Genomic DNA, 19,761 nt, shown 5'->3' with positions numbered 1-19,761 from the left:
TCTTTGATTAAGAGACAAATTTCAATACCATTTAGGGTAATATTTGACAAAGAAAATTAATCAGAAACATTCTTCTTTATTTTTGGAACTATTTAACATCTAACTTATGTCTGTTTTTCTTGATGACTATTTATAGTTTTGTTTAATAGGCTACAATGCTCAGATAAGAATGGAACAATGGAATATTATTTCTTTGCACGCAGATAGTTAATCCAGATTCTGTTACAAGTAGTAGCACCACACAAATTCTATTTTCTGTTAGGGCAACCCCAAAGTTTGTACTTTTACTCGCTATTACAAACTCTGGGAATATCACTGTGCACACAAAGGAGAGGAATGCTCTCTGCCACAGAACACCTTCAGCCAGATAACTGAGGATACAGTTTTCCCTTGAAAACCAAAGCAGAGTTGTGATGGACTTGATATTTAATTGCTATTCTGACACAGAATCCCTGGGATATTAACTGTCAACTCCACTTTGTCTGGGATACATTGCCCAGAGAGGTTGCGGAGTCTCCCTCTTTAGAAACATTTAAGAGCCACCTGGACATAGTCCTGCGTAATCTGCCCCAGGTGGCCCTGCTTGGGCAGACGTTGGACCAGATGACCTCCAGACATCTCTTCTAACCTAACACTCTGTGATTCTGTTGTTACATGGCTGCTCAGGGTGGCAATGCTATGAATACCGTATCTCCTCATTCCCAGTGTGCTTCAGACCTTCAGGCATCACGTGGGTCTGACTGACGCCTGCAGAGAACACAGTTCCTCAGGTGATGCTTACTGCTATTGGTCCTTTCCCTTCCTGCAGCAGAAATCCCACAACTGAACATGGTGCTAGCACATCGAATATATTCAAGACCAATTTAGTGAGTTAGTGGTGAGTCAAGCACTTCATTGTGAGACTGAGCAAAAAATAGACAATTCTTCCTTTGTCCTTTATGAATATTTATTGCAACAAAAACTATGGTCCTTTCTGTTCAATTTTTTTACCGAGTTGTGAAGAGATCATTCCTGAAAAGTTGGAGGAGAAACAATATAGTTTCTAAAGATCTCAGGCTAGTTATTGCTAATCCATAACTGCTATATATAGGTTTTTTGTTTGTTTGGTTGGTTGGTCTTTTTGTGATCACATACAGAAGTCAGCAGATAAAAATGTTACCTGAACCCCAGAAAACCCAGTTCTGCCTTTCACAAGACTAAATCCTCCCACTTTTCAGGCATACTACCCAGATGGTCTTTCAGAGTGTTAACTTCTTGATTAACTTGCACACTCAGCACTGCTTTCTTCCTCCTTAAACAGTTTTATTGATTGGATTGCAAGATTCTACTCAAATGTAGCAACAACCTATTAATTAGCTAAATCATTTCAGCAACATCAGCTGACATTAGCTGGAAAAGCTCCAATAACATTTCAAAATGCATGAATAGCTATGCCTGATTTTTTTTTTTTTCAGTAATTAAAACTTCTAAGGGTTGAGAACACAACAAGGGATGCATTTTATTGTTTTATATTTATCAGACATTCATGTGTGAAAAAAAATTAAAATAACTCTCATTTTTTTTCATGTTTGCTATTAATGATACCCAAAAATAACTGGTGGGTATCAAACCTGTAAAAAAAAGTTAGTCGCTTTTCCAAGCAACTAACAAAAATAATTAACTCGCTGGCCACATTTCCACAAATATTTATGTGGGTTGTTAAACTCTGGTACATTTATAAGTTGTTGCAAGATGGTAGCACTAAAGCACACCTGTGAAACAAAGCAACACAACTGCATGTCTCAAACCATTAGAGAGGGAAATAAGGCAGGAGGAATAGGAAAGAAAAAAACGCTTTGTTTGAGAAAACATTTGATTTTCTACCACTTAAGCCAGGCTTCATTGAAATTGATCTCAATTAATGACTGGTAATTTGCGTTATTTACCATTCCCTCAGATCTATGCACAGTATCATTTATAGACATGTTGCAAACTCTCCTGCAGTGTAATTTGCTTTTTTTTTTTTTTTGTGGCATTTCCATTGAGCAGTTAAAGGTCCATCCAAGTAAGTAGACTGTCAATTTAGGCAGCTGGATTAACGTGAATCCATTGTCCCTAGCAGAGTAAATACAAATTCTGCACAGCAAGTGTGGGGATTTAGTCAAATAAGGCTCATTGGTTACTTCTGCCTTTGTTCAAATTATGTGAGGGAAGTCATCTTACTTCATTACTTCCATCTTTCTTAAGACTGATAAAGAATTAACTAGTGTTCCAAACAGTCACAACCATGTTTAATAATTGAAGTCTTTAAAATGGCAAACATAAAAGCTCACACATGCATTATTACACTTAAAAAAATAAAATGAGGTAGTTGAATTGCAGAATGCAATGATCCAAGACCCTGATTTTATTTTACTAGTAACCAAAACCAAAACAGGTTGATCCAATCTAAGACAAGACACTTACATGTTTCCTGACTTATAACTCAAAGACGGAACAAGAAAATTCATGGCATATTCTCATTCCATATCTCTGGCCCATATCAGTACCTTAAAAGTCCTCAGAACTGATTAAAGACCAGAACAGATTTGAAACATCTGGATTTGCATTCAGCATTTTCTGGCTCACTCAGTTTTTTCCTCAATCATTAAGATAGAAGAATGCAACTTTAATTGACTAATGGGGAACAGAATGGATGCAGACTTCAGTTCACTCCAGTACAGCAGTCAGTACTCCTCCACAAACATTATCTATTCATGTAAGCACTGCTTTATCTATCTAAAACCAGCACAGCAGGTCCAAGGACAAGAGATCCAAATATGCAAACATCAGAATTTCTCTCAATTTATGCAAGGTTAAAATATTAAATCTTCCCATTGTTTTCCACTGATCTGCAAGGCAGTATTCTTATGTTAAAAAAAAAAAAAATCTGATCAGAGCACTTGTGACAAAATAATTGAAAAACATGTAAAAACTGCATTAAATCTAAAGTCTCTCCAGATTGACATAAAGTCCAGATCAAAAAATTGAATCTATTAGAAGTTTTCAAGGTATTGAGGAACCCGGGCAATTAATTATGGTAATTTGTCTGTATTCAGAAGACAGCAACTAGTAAATAGTATTTTTATAGCAAATTTCTAACAAAGAAAATATGAGCAGACCAAAGTTGCACTGAATAGGTATGGGACTTCCAATGACTTCAGTTGTGTCTTAGAGAAACATCAACACACAATTCAGTCTGTTGCAATACAGTAATCTTCCACTGCTCACTGCTGCACATTAGCAAAACAATAGCATCATCATAGCCCTAGCAGAAAAAGAATACAAGGAGGTCTTTAATTGCTGAAAGCAAAATCAGACATCTCAGTTCAAAGCAGCTTTTCCACTTGTTCACATATTCACACTAACCTGTCTATCATTAGTATAGCATATCTCCACAGTCCATTTTGCAAGCAGAAATACATCTGTGGCAACTTGCAGCTAATGGACAGTAACAGCAACTGGATGAAAATCAAGCCTGCAACTCACAGAGAGTTCTGCAAAAGCACACTTGTATCTATGGATAAGTTATTATTTGAGATCTCCAACTGTGTATTAGCATGTTAACCATTGTTCTGATACCTCCTGTCAGAAGTTTACAGATTTTACAGCTCCCCCATACATTCTTGCCTGAACCTCAGAAATACACATTTACTCAGTCTACCCAAGGCAGAAAGTCTGAAAATGCTAATCCTCTTAGAAATGTGTTTTTCTTTCAGAATAGAAATGCAGTGAAGGTTAAAGGGGTTAACAAGGATGATTCTCAAGCTCAGGCAGGCATTGTATGGTAATTTTGTTAATTTTTTAGGCTGAACCACAACGCTGTTATATCTAAGGAGTGTGAATAATGTATTTCTTCACACATGAAAGAGCTTCACAGGGATGAGCCCCATTAAATGCAGGTAAAAGCAAACATCTTAATTTTCAACCAACAGTAGATTCTCTTGTATAGCATTCTGCTGTTGACTGAATTCCAGTAACCTTATGTTCTCAAACTACCAGGGAAATTTTAATGTGCTTACATGTTTTGAACTGAGCTTATATTCTTCTAAACACCAGCAAAGAAGCTTCAATTGTCTGCAGTGCATCAGTATAAGATTGGCATATATCCCAAGCTGGCAGAGCAAAAATGTTGGTCTTTGTATTAAGTCAGAAGTCAATGCAGGCTTTCAAGCAAAACATTTCAGAGTGTTCAGCCATTTCAGAAGAGAAAAATTCTTAAATTCCATGACTAAAAAGACAATAGATCATAACCTCAAGTCTAACCTCAGATTTTCAGCTAAAAGAAATAACTGCATCTTTTTAACAACTGTAGGGATTAAAATATAAAGATAGACTGGTACAACCAGATGTCTTGTCCTATTAGAACTACTTAAATGATATGTCTTTGGATTGCTGCTTCTATCTCGAGCTACAGTTTTTTATGTTTCTTATTTTTTCTTCTAAAAATGGTAGTGAGTAATACCACCTCAAATCCTTTACATAATAAGTAATCTTGATATTTCAGGTGTTCAAGCCTTCTTCTTTCAGATGAACACTCTCATTTTTAGGCAGGAGAGATGAATTATTTCTCTTGCTAACTAAATAAGACACAGTAGCAGAGCTTCAGTTAGAGGAGTAAAGTGTGCTGCGGTGCCTTAAGCCAGCCCCAGACATCGACAGATAAAAAACTTGAGATGAGTCAGCACCATGTGCTTGTAGCTGGGAAGGCCAACTGTATGGTGAGCCAAATCATAGGAGGGGTGGCAGCAGGGTGGGGGAGTGGATTGTCCTCCTCGTTTGCCCTCATAAGGCTCCACCTGTGGATACCTCATCCCTGGAGGCATTCCAAGGCCAGACTGGATAGCACCCTGGGCAGCCTGATCCAGTGGGTGGCAACCCTGCACCACCCCAGGGGCATAGAATTGCATGATTCTGTGACTGGATGATCTCACAGAGAAGTGATGAGGGTGGTCTACATACTGCAAAGGTGGGGTGAGGTATTAACGCTGAAGCTCTACTGCAATCTGTTACTGACTAATCACAGTACTGCTCCTCTATTGATTGTGTTTGGAAAGCAGAAAAGTGGACCTCTAGTGACAACTTTGAAAGACATCCATTGAAAGAATCCCTAACTCTATAACTGCAGTTTACACACTAGTGCTAGTCCCTAAAGAGTGACCATACTCTCTTCAGAGTCCCTTCTTAGGAGGCTCTTCACTCAGCATACCAGCTGCCATCAACCTCATTAATAGGTTCCTAATCTCCTCATAGGAAGGGCAATTCCAAACATATGATTCTGCCTAGTGTGCTAGGCATCCAAAAATGAGGCACTGCAATACTTAAGCCACTTTACAAATTAAAGACTTTCAAGTCACGTAGGTGATTTTTACTTTTGTGCATGGAGGCTGATGTTGCAGATCACTATTATTCACTAATTCCTTAAGAAAATCTGAACTGCCATGGTTGGAATGGAAATCTAATGGCTTTTTCCAAATAATGCTGGAAATACAAAGAGGATTTTTGGCTTTGTGTTATGAATGACCACTATTTTACTTCATGAACAGTGGTAAATTATTTGCACAGTAAAGACCATGTAATTACAAAGTACAAACAGTAACTGATAATTATGATTATTTCAGTACCCTACAGTGAAGAGTAGCTGGTAATTAATTTTTGGACCTACCAGACTAAATATAATTACTAGGAACAACAGAAACTGCAGGCAAATGCTGATAAAACAGAGTTAGACATCACTGTGTTTTTCTATATTACGTAACACTTTATCCACAATTAAATTATACCAGTAAAATAGAGACTCATTTCATAAGAACTTCTAAAAATCTATAGATTAAAAACACGGCAAAAAGTTATGAATTTTAGCATTTATACGGCATTAATAATTAGGCATTCTGTTATGCTCGTTCAAAATTTGACTGAAGTAGCTGCCAGAAAGTCAACAACACCCTTTACATGGTTTACTCCCTGTACACTTTCATGAACATTTACACTCAATATTACACTGATTTTGTATTGATTAAGATCGTGGGACACAAGCCTAATTCACTAGTCTCATTCTAGAGTCTGTTGCTTGTGAATTACTTCATAGTATGAAACATTTCTTAAAAAAAAAAAATAGGCAGAAAAGTTGCAAATTAATCTCTACTTTTGGTTTCATAGTCAAACTCAAATTAGACCTATATGCCATAAACTTGAAAATACTCCTATCTTTCTTTTTACCAAAAGCCTCTCCAACACTTCTTGCTGGAGACGGTACCACATAATTTACTGCTTTATTTTCAAATCAGTTTAAACTGAACAAAAGTGATTTGTGGTACCTCTACGCTGAAGGAATCTGATCATTCGTAAGTGAGAAAACACTGACAAATTTTAAAATATAGGCTGACTGTCTACAGAGTTGCTAATAGAATCATAATATTGTACAATCTTCAGAGTTGGAAGAGATCTTTAAAGATAATCTAGTCCAACTCTCTGCAGTCAACAGGGACACTCACAGCTAGGTCATATTACTCAGAGCCTGGCCCAGCCTGGCACTGAAAGTCTCCAAGGATGGGTACTTCCACCACCTCTCTGGGTGACCTGTTCCAGTGCCTCACCACCCTCACTGTAAAAGACTTTTATAGGCTCTCTCAGCCTGTCCTCATAGGAGAGGTGTTCCATTCTTTGGATTATTTTTGTGGCTCTCCTCTGGATGGGCTCCAGTAGGTCCATGTCTCTTCTGCACTGAGGACTCTACAGATGGATTCTGTACTTCAAGTGAGCCCTTACCACCACAGAGCAGAAGGGTAAGATCACCTCCTTTGAGCCTGCTGGCTACACTTCTTTTGATGCAGACCAGGACACAGCTGGTTTTCTGGACTGCAATGGCATATTGCTGGCACATATAGAGCTTACCATCCACCAGTACCATCAGGTCCTTTTCTGCAGGGCTGTACTCAACCATTTCATCCCCGTGGTTACATTGGTAGTGGAGGTTGCCTCAACCCAGGTGCAAGACCTTGCACTTGGATTACCAAACCTCATGAAGTCCTTCTGGGCCCACTGCTCAAGCCTGTCTAGGTCCCAGTAGATGGCATTCCATCCCCACGAGTGCCAAATGCACCCCACAGCTTGGTGTCATCAGCAAACTTGCTGAGGGTGCACTTGATCCCACGGTCAATGTCATCGATGAAGATATTTAAGAGTATTGGACCCAGTACTGAACCCTGAGGGACAACACTTGTCACTGACCTCCATCCAGATGTGGGGCCACTGACCACAATTCTCTGGATACTACTAACCTTTTCAATGTCAGTAGATACTAAATGAATCTGCTCATTTGTTACTTACATTCAGCATGTGAAACTGCTCTGAGAATAGAATTTGGGTGAGGAATAGAACAAATACTATAATCTTTATAAATAAACAAAAATGTATTTCTGTCTTCTTTGCAGATAGTATCTCTATTTATCAGCTGAGTGTCAATCCATATTCTATAATTACATTACTTGTTGCAGCTATTTTTCAAAAGCATGCAGTTCCTTTGGAGAAATGTACCGCTTTAGCTTAGTAGCTATTCTCTTCCTCTGCCCTGCTGTGATGCTTTTATCATAATACTAGTCATATGCTGGCAGCCACAATCTTGTGCTCCTGAGAATGGCCTCATAGAAAGTCTAAGATGACTATTCAGACGGCTCCTTAAATTTATGCCTTTCCTCTCTTGCTATTGTTAGCAAAGCAATAAGGTGTTTTTTTTTTTTTTTTTTTCTTTTTCTTATGACTCCTTCAATTCTTTTGGAAGGAATGAAGACACAGGCTAGGAGAAAGCTTTGCTGGGTGGCAGCATGTTAACACTGAATAATATACTACTGTGTATACTAATAAATGATGTTAGGTTTGATTACACAATTTTGTAAATGAATATCTAAGTAAATTACTTTTCCAGATTGTTTTCAATTATTATTTCTCTACAATTTCCTTTTTGAACAGTTTAATACATATCATTGCAGCCTAAGGGTATATATAACTTAGGGCGTATATTTCATTGTGAATGTATCTGAAATCATCTTACACAAGAAAATTTTAACCCAATCATACAATATTTAAAGGTACATAGTCATACACAGGGCTGAGGTCCTCAATGCCCTCTTTACATCTGCCTTTAATAGCCAGATCAGTTATCCCCTGGGCTTTTTATGCCCTGATCTGGAAGTCTGGGACGCTACTCAGAATATGCCCCCAGCGATTAAGGTGGAGACAGTCAGAGAGCTCCTCCTCCATCTGGATTGTCACAAGTCCATGGGACCGGATGGGCTACACCCTCGGGTGCTGAGGGAGCTGGCGGGGGTGATTGCCGAGCCGCTCTCAGCCAACTATCAGCGATCCTGGTTAACTGGTGAGGTCCCAGAGGATTGGAGGGTTGCTGATGTGACTCCCACCTTCAAGAAGGGCCATAAAGAGGATCCGGGGAACTACAGGCCTGTCAGCCTGACCTCAGTACCAGGAAAAGTTATGGAGTAAATCATCTTGGATGAGATTTCATGGTATGTACGTGGTGTCCAGGGGATCAGACCCAGACAGCACAGGTTTGTGAAATGCAGGTCATGCTTGACCAACCTCATCTCCTTCTATGACTGCGTGACCAGACTGGTAGATGAGGGAAGGGCTGTTGATGTAGACTACCTAGACTTCAGCAAAGCTTTTGACACGGTCCTTCACAGTATTCTGGGGAAACTGGCTGCCTGTAGTCTGAACAGGTATACCCTTCTTTGGGTAAGGAACTGGGTAGAGGGCTGTGCCCAACAGGTAGTGGTGAATGGAGTTAAGCCCAGCTGGCAACCCATAACAAGTGCTGTCCCCCAGGGGTCAGTACTGGGACCCATCTTGTTTAATATCTTTATTGATGAGCTAGATGAGGGGGACTGAGTGTACCCTCAGTAAGTTTGCAGATGACGCCAAGTTGGGAGGTGGTGTCGATCTGTCTGAGGATAGGGAGGCCCTTCAGAGGGATTTAGACAAGCTGGATCGCTGGGCTGAGGTGAATGGGATGAGGTTCAACAAGGCCAAGTGTCGGGTCCTGCACTTTGGGCACAACAACCCCATGCAGCATTATAGGTTTGGGGATGAGTGGCTGGATGACTGTGAAGAAGAGAGGGACCTGGGGTGTTGGTCGATGCTCGGCTGAACGTGAGCTGACAGTGTGCCCAGGTGGCCAAGAAGGCCAATGCCATCCTGGTCTGCATTAGAAATAATGTGGCCAGCAGGAGCAGGGAGGTGATCATCCCCCTGTGCTCAGCACTGGTGAGGCCGCACCTCAAGTACTGTGTTCAGTTTTGGGCCCTTCACTACAAGAAAGACGTTGAGGTTCTGGAGCATGTCCAGAGAAGGGCAACAAAACTGGTGAGGGGTCTGGAGCACAAGTCTTATGAGGAGCGGCTGAGGGAGCTCGGATTGTTTAGTCTGGAGAAGAGGAGGCTCAGGGGAGACCTCATTGCACTCTACAACTTCCTGAAGGGAGGTTGTGGTGAAGAGAGAGTTGGCCTCTTCTCCTAGGCAACAAGTAGGACACGGGTAATGGCCGCAAGTTATATCAGAGGAGGTTTAGATTGGACATAAGGAAGAATTTTTTCTCTCAGAGAGTGGTCAGGCACTGGAATGGCTGCCTAGAGAGGTGATGGAGTCGCCGTCCCTGGCAGTGTTCAAGAGGCGTCTGGATGAGGAGCTGCTTGTGGTGGCAATGGTGATGAGGAGACGGTTGGACTAGATGATCTTGTAGGTCATTTCCAACCTTGTGATTCTATGATTCTATGATTCTAATTCCAAGATATCTGTGGATGTTTCAAGTTCTTATGGAAATACAATTTCCAGTCATGCCTATTTTGATGGTTGTTTTTAAAAAACACTGAGGTACTATCAAGTACTATGTAATTGGATATGCCTGCAAAGGATTTTTAAAGATTACAAAGGGAGAGAGAGAGACATATTTCAACTGCAAATAAACACCTGATGGGCTGAGATGTCTTTGATAAATCCTAAATGCCTGTATGTCTACAGAGATCTGATCCTTTTGAAGTTCTAACACAAGATTAGGACTAAAAAAATAAGACTTTTTCTCTTTTTCTCATTTTTATGAAAGGCTATTTTAAACCAAATTGTCATATTTACACAAATGCATACCTCTACACCCATATGCTACAGAATGAGAAAATCCATTGTTCTTTCTCATGGACTCATAGTCTTAATCTACAGTCTGTACTTATCTCACTGTCTACTGATTGCTACTTGTATTTTCAGTAATTTAAAAGTATTTGTTTTTTCGCACTTAAAAGATAAATTTCATATACTGACCATGGCCTGTGTTCCCTTCCCAAGCTGTATAACCCCGTGCCAGGACAGCCTAACAAATTTTCTGTCAGACAAGCTCTATGCTGTTATTGCTCAATACATCAGTTATCATCCTACCCTCTGTGAAACCCTATGTGAGCTTTTCCATCTATTTCTGAATCACATTTAACTTCCAACTCTTCACCTTTAAGTACAGTATAGTATTTCCCTTACATATATTGTTCCAACTCCTTCTTACTCCTCAGTCCTTCTGCCTCTAGCCTCCCTCACTTTTCCTATCATTTGGCACATTCTGCTCTCTGGATTAGACAGACCTGTATTTGTCTGCTGATGCAATGCTCTTTTATCTTTCTTCCTTTAAACTCCTCCTGAAAACTCTGGTTTTTTGCCCTCTAGCATATCATTATTTGACGGCAAGTTATCAGGAGTGAGCAGAGGCTGCATTGGTGTCCCCTCCACTCAGTCATACATGTGAATAAAATTATTCATTTTGAAGCCCCACAGACTTTTAATAATGGCTGATGACCTCTTCTTCATCCCATATCACTCCACAGAGTTGGCCACTATGGGGGGTCATGAAAGGAAGAGGAGGCCAGCTATACTGACTCTGAGTAGGAAAAGAGGAGTAATAACATTTATTTTCCACTTACCGGTTTCTATTGCTAGAAATCCAATCTGAAATTAATGTTGCAGCCTGCTGGTGACAGTGTTTGTTACCAAAGCTGCAGGCCAACATGATGACTTCCCGGCGCAACTCTCTGCCCAAATTAAAGAAAGAAATAAGGTTCCATTAATAAACGCAGTACAAAATTTACAAATATGCATTTCTTATAACATAGTGGCAGCAGATAGTTGTGTAACAAATCAAAGATAATAATCTAGTTACAAAAGCAAGCCCATAGCTGCTGCAACAGTAAAGGAAAGGTTATGCATCAAAATTAGATTTCATTTACATTTATTCAGTCTTCAGATCTCTTGTGGTCAAGAGTCCAAGTTCTTAAATATCCAGTGCAGACAAATATTAAATTAATGCTTAATGAATAGTGTTCTTCAAACTAAGGAAGACAGAATTCATCTCACAGCATCTCAGTGCTCTCTTTTTAACCCCAAAAGAAAAACCAGAAGGAAGAGAGAGCTAGGAAAGTATGACATGCTGAAGATCATTTTGTGCATTATTACATCTACATTCTGTAAGAAAACAAACAAATAAACAAAAACCAATAACAAAGAAATATAACAGTACTCATGTTGGTAGGATGCTTGAACAAGTGATTTGTTTAAATTATTCGTTGGCCATCCAAGCTTGAGATACATTGATGCGACTTGTCTTAAAATATACTCCTGAAGAGGAAAAGAATATTCAGTGTTAACATTTAGTTTTGGTCTTTGTTTCAAACTTGAAATACAATCAACAGTAAGCAAAGTCCACATAAAATTTTCCTTCATTGGTGTAGTGAGAAACAATCTGTAGAAAAGCTAATTGATCAGATGCCTCATATTAGCCACTTTATGTCATAATAAATATAACAATTTAGGGTTTCCTACATGCTATTTTGAACTCACAATATATGGCTGGAAAGTTGCAAGAATGCCAACAGCTTTACATCTAATCTACAGTTAATCTCAACTATACCATGTATGTTCATTTTTAAAAGAATGTTGTTTTGATAGTCACAGCCAGGGCAAAAATGGTCCGTAGGCACAGTCAATTGACCTCAGAATATTGAATAACGTGGCTGCAAATGAGCTTTGTACCATTTAATTACACTATATTTTAAGCAACAAACCCAGCACAAGATGTATTTTAGCTTATTTTATTTTTTACACAGGAGATGTATTTACATATTCCGACCAGTTGTAAAGAAAACAACTGTCGTATTCAGCATAATCTTCTGCCAGTAAAATTCACCAATTTGAAAAACAGAACTGAAATATAAAGAACTGCACAGAATAGCATCTGCTTTATTATTATAGATGCATGGGCACGTATATGTGATGTTAGGACAAAAGGAGATTCATAGCGCCACTTTCTCTAGCAGATATGTTATTCTGTGACTAAAATGACTTTTTATTTCCTCTGCTATCACCTCTGCTTTCAAAGCTCTCATCAGTAGTGATAAAACACAAGCCAGCTGTGAATTTTACTGTTTTTATTTATTAAAATTGTCTTTTCTTTACACAGGTATGTTTAAAAGTGAAATACCAATGGCAGTCTGGTAAGAATTTTTCTGTGTAGTTAATAACAGACTGCAAACGCAAATTAATTCAACATCATTTCATGATACAGCTCTGGTTTGCATGAAAGCCTACAATGCAGAGAGCACGTAGCTCTGCATATATATTTATATGTGTATGGATTTATATATACATAGTCACCTCTAGCTTCCTGCTTTCTGAGCATGTGTGTATAAACACATGTACACACACAGAAACAAATACACATCTAAGAAGAAAAAAGCACATCTAAACATTTCAAGCTTTAGGGTGTTCTCACTCAAATATCTTTATTAAATTACACAACATTCAAAATATGTAAACTACATAACATTCACTGTACTTTCATTAAACACATTTCAGCATAGCTAGGATTTTCTTTTTTCCCTTGGTAAAATATTTGTCATGTCCATCTTAATTACCTATTGCTAGTTGCTACTGCTGTCCCTTCGGACCCCATTATGAATGGGCTTCTGATTCAATGGTGATCTAATCCTTGTTAATTAAGGTAACTGCATCGAATTCACAATGGCTTTTTGGAGAAAATAATGACTACAAATCTTTACTTCAGTGGCATGCATCCTGTGTAAGTTGTGCCTGCATTTGATGTTCTTGCTGAGCTTGGGTATCAATCCAAATACAGCTGAGGGGCTCCACAACAGATAAAAATCTGCAAATAGATTACTTTGGCTCTTTTAAGTAGAATACTTTGTTTGTTGTAGTATTCTGTAGGAGAAATAATTACTTGTCCTTCCATTTATCATATGCGTCTCAAACAAGTCATTACTGTTCAAATGCAAATGAACCAAAGCTTGACAACCGGTATGTTTAAAAAGGGAATAATTAGGAAGGAAGTTAGTATCCCTAGGTCACTTACAGAATCTAACTGGAGGATAGTTCAATTCTTGGTAATAAAAGGGAGTGAGGGAAGAGAGAAAGAGATAGGGAGACTATGCATCTCTTACACTGAAGATGTTGTAGTTTTCTGTGCGGTCCAGTAATTTATCTAGAGGATAAAGAGCTTGGCTGGCTGCATGCCAAGGTAGAAAATCCTTCTCCTCTGAAAGGTATCTGATGATCTCCAAAGGAATATTCTGAGGCAAATAACCAGCTCTGTGCAATAAATGAAGTTAGTATTAAATTGATTTTGCAGGAGATACATTATAAAGCAAAAATGACTTTTTTTTTTTTTCCCAAAAGACATTAAAAGGCAGACAAACGTGATAAACTCATCACACTATAGTAACATAAAAGACAACTGTATAAAAAGCAGAACACACCGTCTCTCTCAACACATGGGAAAACCTACATACTGGATGAAGGAAGGTATGAAAAAAACATGAAAGAAGACTAAACAAGCTATCCTTAATACATACAGATTTTAGTAGCTATAGAAAATACAAACAATGAAGTAAAGTTGTCTGCATAAAATCAACAAGTCAAGGTATGTTGTTTCAGAAATCATTTCAAATGGCCTCAGTCATCTCGGAAGAACTAATAGTGAATAGGGTTCCTTTAGTTTCATAGTTTTCCTCCCCACACTTTTCTCTCTCCTTCATAGCTGCCTTGTCTTCTAACTGTAAGCCATTTTAGAACAACTTACTGTATTAAACTGAAGTAGCATCCAATGACATATTTTGGTTAAGAGTTTTTCAGCACTTTCCATGAAAGCAATTTTTTTTCCATAGGTTTATCAATCAATCAATCAGGTAGAATTTTGCCCTGCTCTTTAACTGACATAAAAAATCTCTCCCCGAAAGGAAAAGAGTTTAGTAGGGTTTCAAGAACTTTATTTTGTTTTGTTTTGTTTTTTTTTATATTTAGTTTTAGATTTACAAGTAAAGAGCTATACAGCATTTGGAAGCTGCTTTTTAGATCTAAGTACTGGAAACATCACATTTTAGGATTTGTACTCATTTTCTTTTTCAAAACAGTATTTTTTCTTAACTACCCAGATTGCAAAAACAAGGTGTAACCCTGTGGGTGTGAGCTTGCCAGAACACACAAGTCTGTTCTTCTGCTGATGCATGTATTTAAATCCCACAGGAGTTCTCTACCTGCCTAGAAAGGAGATAATGATTTCATTTTCATTAAACAAACTCAGGAAGCTGGAGTCCACAAGTTTCAGTTTAACATAGGCTTCAGTATGATACATATATTTTGTCCTTGTTGGTCACCAATGGTTCTCTTAATTTCCATCACATGGAAAAGATGCATACGTGACTGCTTGTTACAGCAAATAAAGACAATTACAGATACATACATACATACATAAATTGTGATCTCAATTGTAACAACAGTTCTTTTAAGAACTACTTTGCTTAAATCTTTGAAATAGACTGATCCAAAACCAGTTTTCTTGTAAAGTGCAGCATATCCATGTAAGCCTTTGTGCTTCATAATCCTCTTCCTTTCAAATTCTTGTGGAAGAAGAGAGTTCATATATGATATTTCAAAATTATCTATGCCACATGCTCATAATATGCTTTCCACTATGCTGTCATCTTTGTCTCCATAATGTCAGCAAGGTTCTGTTCTCAGCTCGTTACAGAGCAGACTCAAGCAAGGAAAGTTGAGATGACTTGAGTTCACTAAGTCACTCAGCCACTTAACAGATGTGAAAGGAGAATGGGCCTCTCAGAGTGGATAGTGACAGAGTTCAGTACATCTGAAAACTGAGAAAGTAAGCTGAATAGGAATTACTTCATTTTTACAAGCCTTTCTTATTTCTGAAGCAGTATGAATTTTAGGTCTCAACACTTTGTAAAGATGTGTAACTATAATAATGTGAGCAGAAGCAAGCTTGATTGACTGCAGAGTTAAACATCTTGGAGGTAATATTAGCAAAGAGGTAAACTTGCTCAAAGTTCCACATATATAATTAGATCCCAGTGGGATTTGTGATTATTGTACTGATAATTTGATTGACATGAGAAAGGTGGATCAAAGAACAAGAAGAATGGCTCAGAAAACATGCTACATAAAAAATAAACACATGAATGTTTATTGTAGCTGCACTAATGGACATTTAGGATCATGCCTAAATTGAGTCTCTCTATGCTAATCACAAAAGGGAAATCATCACTGCAAAACAGATTATTTCCTTTTCTTTGTAAGTTTAACTTCTCCATAACAAAACAAAATCATTGAATTCCTAGATCTATTACTTATTCATGAGCTTCTGGCTTTCCTAATCAGTTTTAGAATTGTGATTTTAAGCTGATGCTACTCATCCTGTTCACAATGGAAACTGCTGCTCTCATCATCTCACCATTTTAAACTTCCACAATCCGGAGAAGAGAAAGCTGTTGGAGGACCATATGGTGGCCTTCCAGTACTTGAAGGGGACCTACAGGAAAGCTCGGGAGATACTTTTCAGAAGGGCAGGTAGTGACAGAACAAGCAAAATTGGTTTTAAACTGGAAGAGGGTAGATTTAGCCAAGATATCAGGAAGAAATTCTTTACTGTGAGAGTGGTGAAACCCAGGGAAGTCGTGGATGCTCCCTCCTTGGAAGCATTCAAGGCCAGGCTGGTTGAGGCTTGGAGCAACCCGGTCTAGAGGGAGGTATGCCTGCCTATAGCAGGGGGTTGGAATCAGAGGATCATCCAATCCAAACCATTCTGTGATTTTATTATTCTGCATCTTCACAAAACCAAGCAGCTATTTCTCAAGCTTTGCATTTTTGTATAATCACATTATTTACATTAAAAGTTTGTCCAGCACTGATTTCAAGACTCCACCTGGAGACACTGAATCCAGCAAGACATACTGGCTCACTTGAGCAGTGGCAAATTCATCTATTAGCCAACGTGTCCTGTTGTGCACCTAGGATTCTCCTTCACTGTCTGTGAATAGTGAATAGTGAAATAGTTTCAAAAATGGTTATGTAGAATCCAGTCAGCAAAAGCAAAATATTTGTCCCTAGTAAAGTAGGAAGGAATGGTCAAAGGAATGAAAGTCAAAGGACTTGTAACAAAGAAATAGCACCAGTTGGCTGACAACTGCTAATTGAAACCACTTGTCTCATTTATGGAGCAGGATAACAACTAAGATGAAGAAAGAAGGCAGAATACAGAATGAGCCTGTTCTACATTTCTCTGCAAACTCATATTCAGACCTCTATAAATTTTTAACAAACTGTTTAACAATTATCATTACAACAAAAGGAAAAGTAATAGTAGCAACTTTCCCATCAAGGGGAAAAACATAAAATAATTTCCCTGTCATATAATTGTCTGGTATTATTTATTCAAAGGTACAAATATCCTATGTTAAGTTTTTCACTCTACACATGCAGCTTGATTTACAATCTTTTCCATCAGTGTCAGTGGAACATCAGTGACAAAAATCCATATTTTTCTTGTGTCCTTTTCGCTATCATATTTCTGTCCTTAACGCCCAGCAGAACTACCATCAGATATTGCCTACCAAATGCACCAGAGCAAAGAAATGAGGTTCTTTTCCAGTCTATCCATGTTAGAAGAAAACTGAGAAATCATCTGTCTTACAGGAAATAATTGATTATAAGCTATACCAAAACCATGTAACAAACATAAACACCACAGGCATACTGTGATGTGAAATCATATGACTGGTCTGAGACATCATACTGTTTCTCCAGGTGTCTCAAGCAGCACAAATCTACAACCTAGAAGCACTACAGTTTTGGCACTCCTTTTCCCAAGGGCACAGTGATATTTTAATTCTGGTCCTTCTCCCAGTAACTCTTCAAGGAAGAGTATTAGCAGACCCATGTACATGTTCTAAAATGAAATGTTATTTAAGTAATTTCACTGTAAAACATAAAAAGCTGGAGTCTTTACTGCATTCTAGATTAGAAGTTTTTGACTGGAATCACTGATCATACAGAGAAGAGACTGTTTAGAAAAAAACCTCTTCAAGTTCTAAGCCAGCCTTCTTTGTACTGTAAACTTTGGACTGAATGTAAAAAACATGCCAATGAAAGCAAAATTTGACCAAAACAATTACATTTGAGATGATTGGTTGTTTTATTACTCTTTATGTAACTGTCCTAATCAAACAGCTTTACCAGCATGTAAACCTTTCCTGTTGCAAAAAAAAACTTTAGCATCAGTCAGAAACAGGGCAAAACATTAGGTTTGTCTTATCATCCATGTTCCTGGATTTCACTTTTTTCTAATGAACTAAAGAGGAGAACAAGAACACAGGCAAGCAAAGAAATCTGTTTTAGCCATTAGACAAATTATTTCTAGAAAAGAATTCTGACCAAGCAGGTTTTTCATGCCTAAAGAGGCTGCTGACAAATTGTGGTAAAAAGGTTGTTCCCTATTTTTATGACAAGAGCAGAGACAGACAAAGACCTCTCAAAAGTAATATGAATATAAAGTTGTGTAGGACATTATATAATATCATAAGCACCGACCCTTGAACAAGCTACTATTCTGCTTACACTGAAGAAACTGCTACAGTGACCATTGCTATAAAGAAAAAAAGACAATAAATAGAAAGCAACGAATGTGGTAATGAAATATTCATCACAAAAATATCCCACTAAAAATCCTTTACCAATCCAAAATAATCTTTATGTTACATGAGCTCTTAACAAGTCAAATAAAAGCTAGAGATCTAGACTATATTATGAAACATCAGTGTGTATTCAGCTGTATTTTGACCTTGATTTGTTCTTTACACTGAGCCACTGAACTTATGGACAGATCCCAGCACATTCGTTTTCCCCTTAGGGACAAAGTACCAAATGGTAGTGTAATTGCCAAGGGAAAATTATTACTCTGTTCTGAATTATTTCTATCATAAATCCAGCACCAGTCAAACAGACTCTGTCACAAAAACACAGTGTTGCCTTACAATGATGAGAATCCCACATACACATGTACCATCAATCCCTTAGTCCCATCGCCAAACAAAGCCATTATAAATCTTGTGCTTAAATCAAAATTAGAAAATCCAAGCTGGCAGCAAACTGGTCAACATTGTTGAAACAATGGAAATGAAGTGATTTACTTGCCACTGGTTTAAAACTCACCCTGCATCATCTGTTTCCTATGAAATAACATATGACTAGCTTTCTGTTTAAATAATTCCAAAGAGGAAAAAAATGCAGCTCTTCAGAGCATAGATGTGCAACTCAGATTAACTTCAATTACATTTCTGTGCATATGCAATGTATGAATAACTGGATATATTCATTAACCCACAATGGGGTATTTTAAAATAAGTCAGACTCTCATTTACTGACTCATTCCTTTACCTTTAAGGCCAAGCGTCTGGATTAGTTTATGTATTCAGGATATATTTTCCCACATTGCTTTAACAGCAATTCTGTGGCAGCTTAGCAGAAGCAGTAGGTTGAACACTGGCATGGAAAAAAAAGCTTTGAGCAAGACAACCTGTGCAAGAGTTAAATGAACTCCTGAATTCACGTAAGTCACCTTACACTTCTAAAAGTCTGGATATTCAAATAATAAAACCTTAGGGACATCTGTCATCCATATTCAGGAAAGGAAGCTGGAAAAATAATGCTTTTGTGTAGAAAGCTGATGAGCAACCTGTAAAATGGGCTCAAGGACCTTGAGAATAAAAGCACCATTTTCCACTCCCAGTGGTGGGCTGACTTAGGTACAGATGACGACTTTGCTTTTCTAAGACATCCAAAGTGGCATAATGGAGGCATTATGATTTGTACCAGCTGTGGACTTCCACATAAACAGGACAAGAATGCACATCTGCTCTTTGATAAGTACAGCAGCACCATTTGGCTTATAAGCTCACTGTAAGTGCTAAATTTAATCAGCATTCAATCTCTCTAACATCAAAAGATTCACAAAGTATGACAACGTTAAGTGAAGCACGCTTATTATTATGTTTTCTTACATGGATAATATTTGAGGACTTTTCAAGTGACGTTCAACTCCACACAAGAGCATTTTAAGCATCCTGCACAGAACAGCTCAAATTCAATGCAATTATCAGTATAATCGCATGATTTAAATTATCTTTCATAGATTCTGAGTTGCTACATAAGTGAAGGCTAGTGTTAATTTTAATTAATCACCTTTGTCGAAAAGAGAAAAAAAAAAAAAAGCAAACAAAAAAAAAAAAAACACCTTTGAAATCCAGCATTTGTAAAAATAAAACAACAAAAAATCCTCAGATTGGGCTTAATATCTCTTCTTTCCTCTTCTTTTCCATATGAAAAAAATAA

The 19,761-nt window shown here is 38.0% G+C and overlaps 1 protein-coding gene across 1 annotated transcript in view; it reads right to left on the bottom strand.

The window, feature by feature from the left end:
• TRHDE (thyrotropin releasing hormone degrading enzyme) overlaps positions 1-19,761 on the bottom strand; it is a 213,700-nt gene that overhangs the window by 12,018 nt on the left and 181,921 nt on the right. The window contains exons 13-15 of the mRNA XM_042872562.1: positions 13,521-13,668; positions 11,585-11,682; positions 10,992-11,099 (exon numbers count right to left, since the gene is read on the bottom strand). Coding sequence (XP_042728496.1) covers positions 10,992-11,099; positions 11,585-11,682; positions 13,521-13,668 — 354 coding nt within the window. The remainder of the gene's footprint in view (positions 1-10,991; positions 11,100-11,584; positions 11,683-13,520; positions 13,669-19,761) is intronic.

Source organism: Lagopus leucura, unplaced genomic scaffold (genome assembly GCF_019238085.1).
Source record: "Lagopus leucura isolate 7727_CA_CO unplaced genomic scaffold, USGS_WTPT01 Super-Scaffold_100008, whole genome shotgun sequence".
NCBI classification, from domain to species: Eukaryota; Metazoa; Chordata; class Aves; order Galliformes; family Phasianidae; genus Lagopus; species Lagopus leucura.
This window is presented reverse-complemented; position numbering and strand designations above follow the sequence as displayed.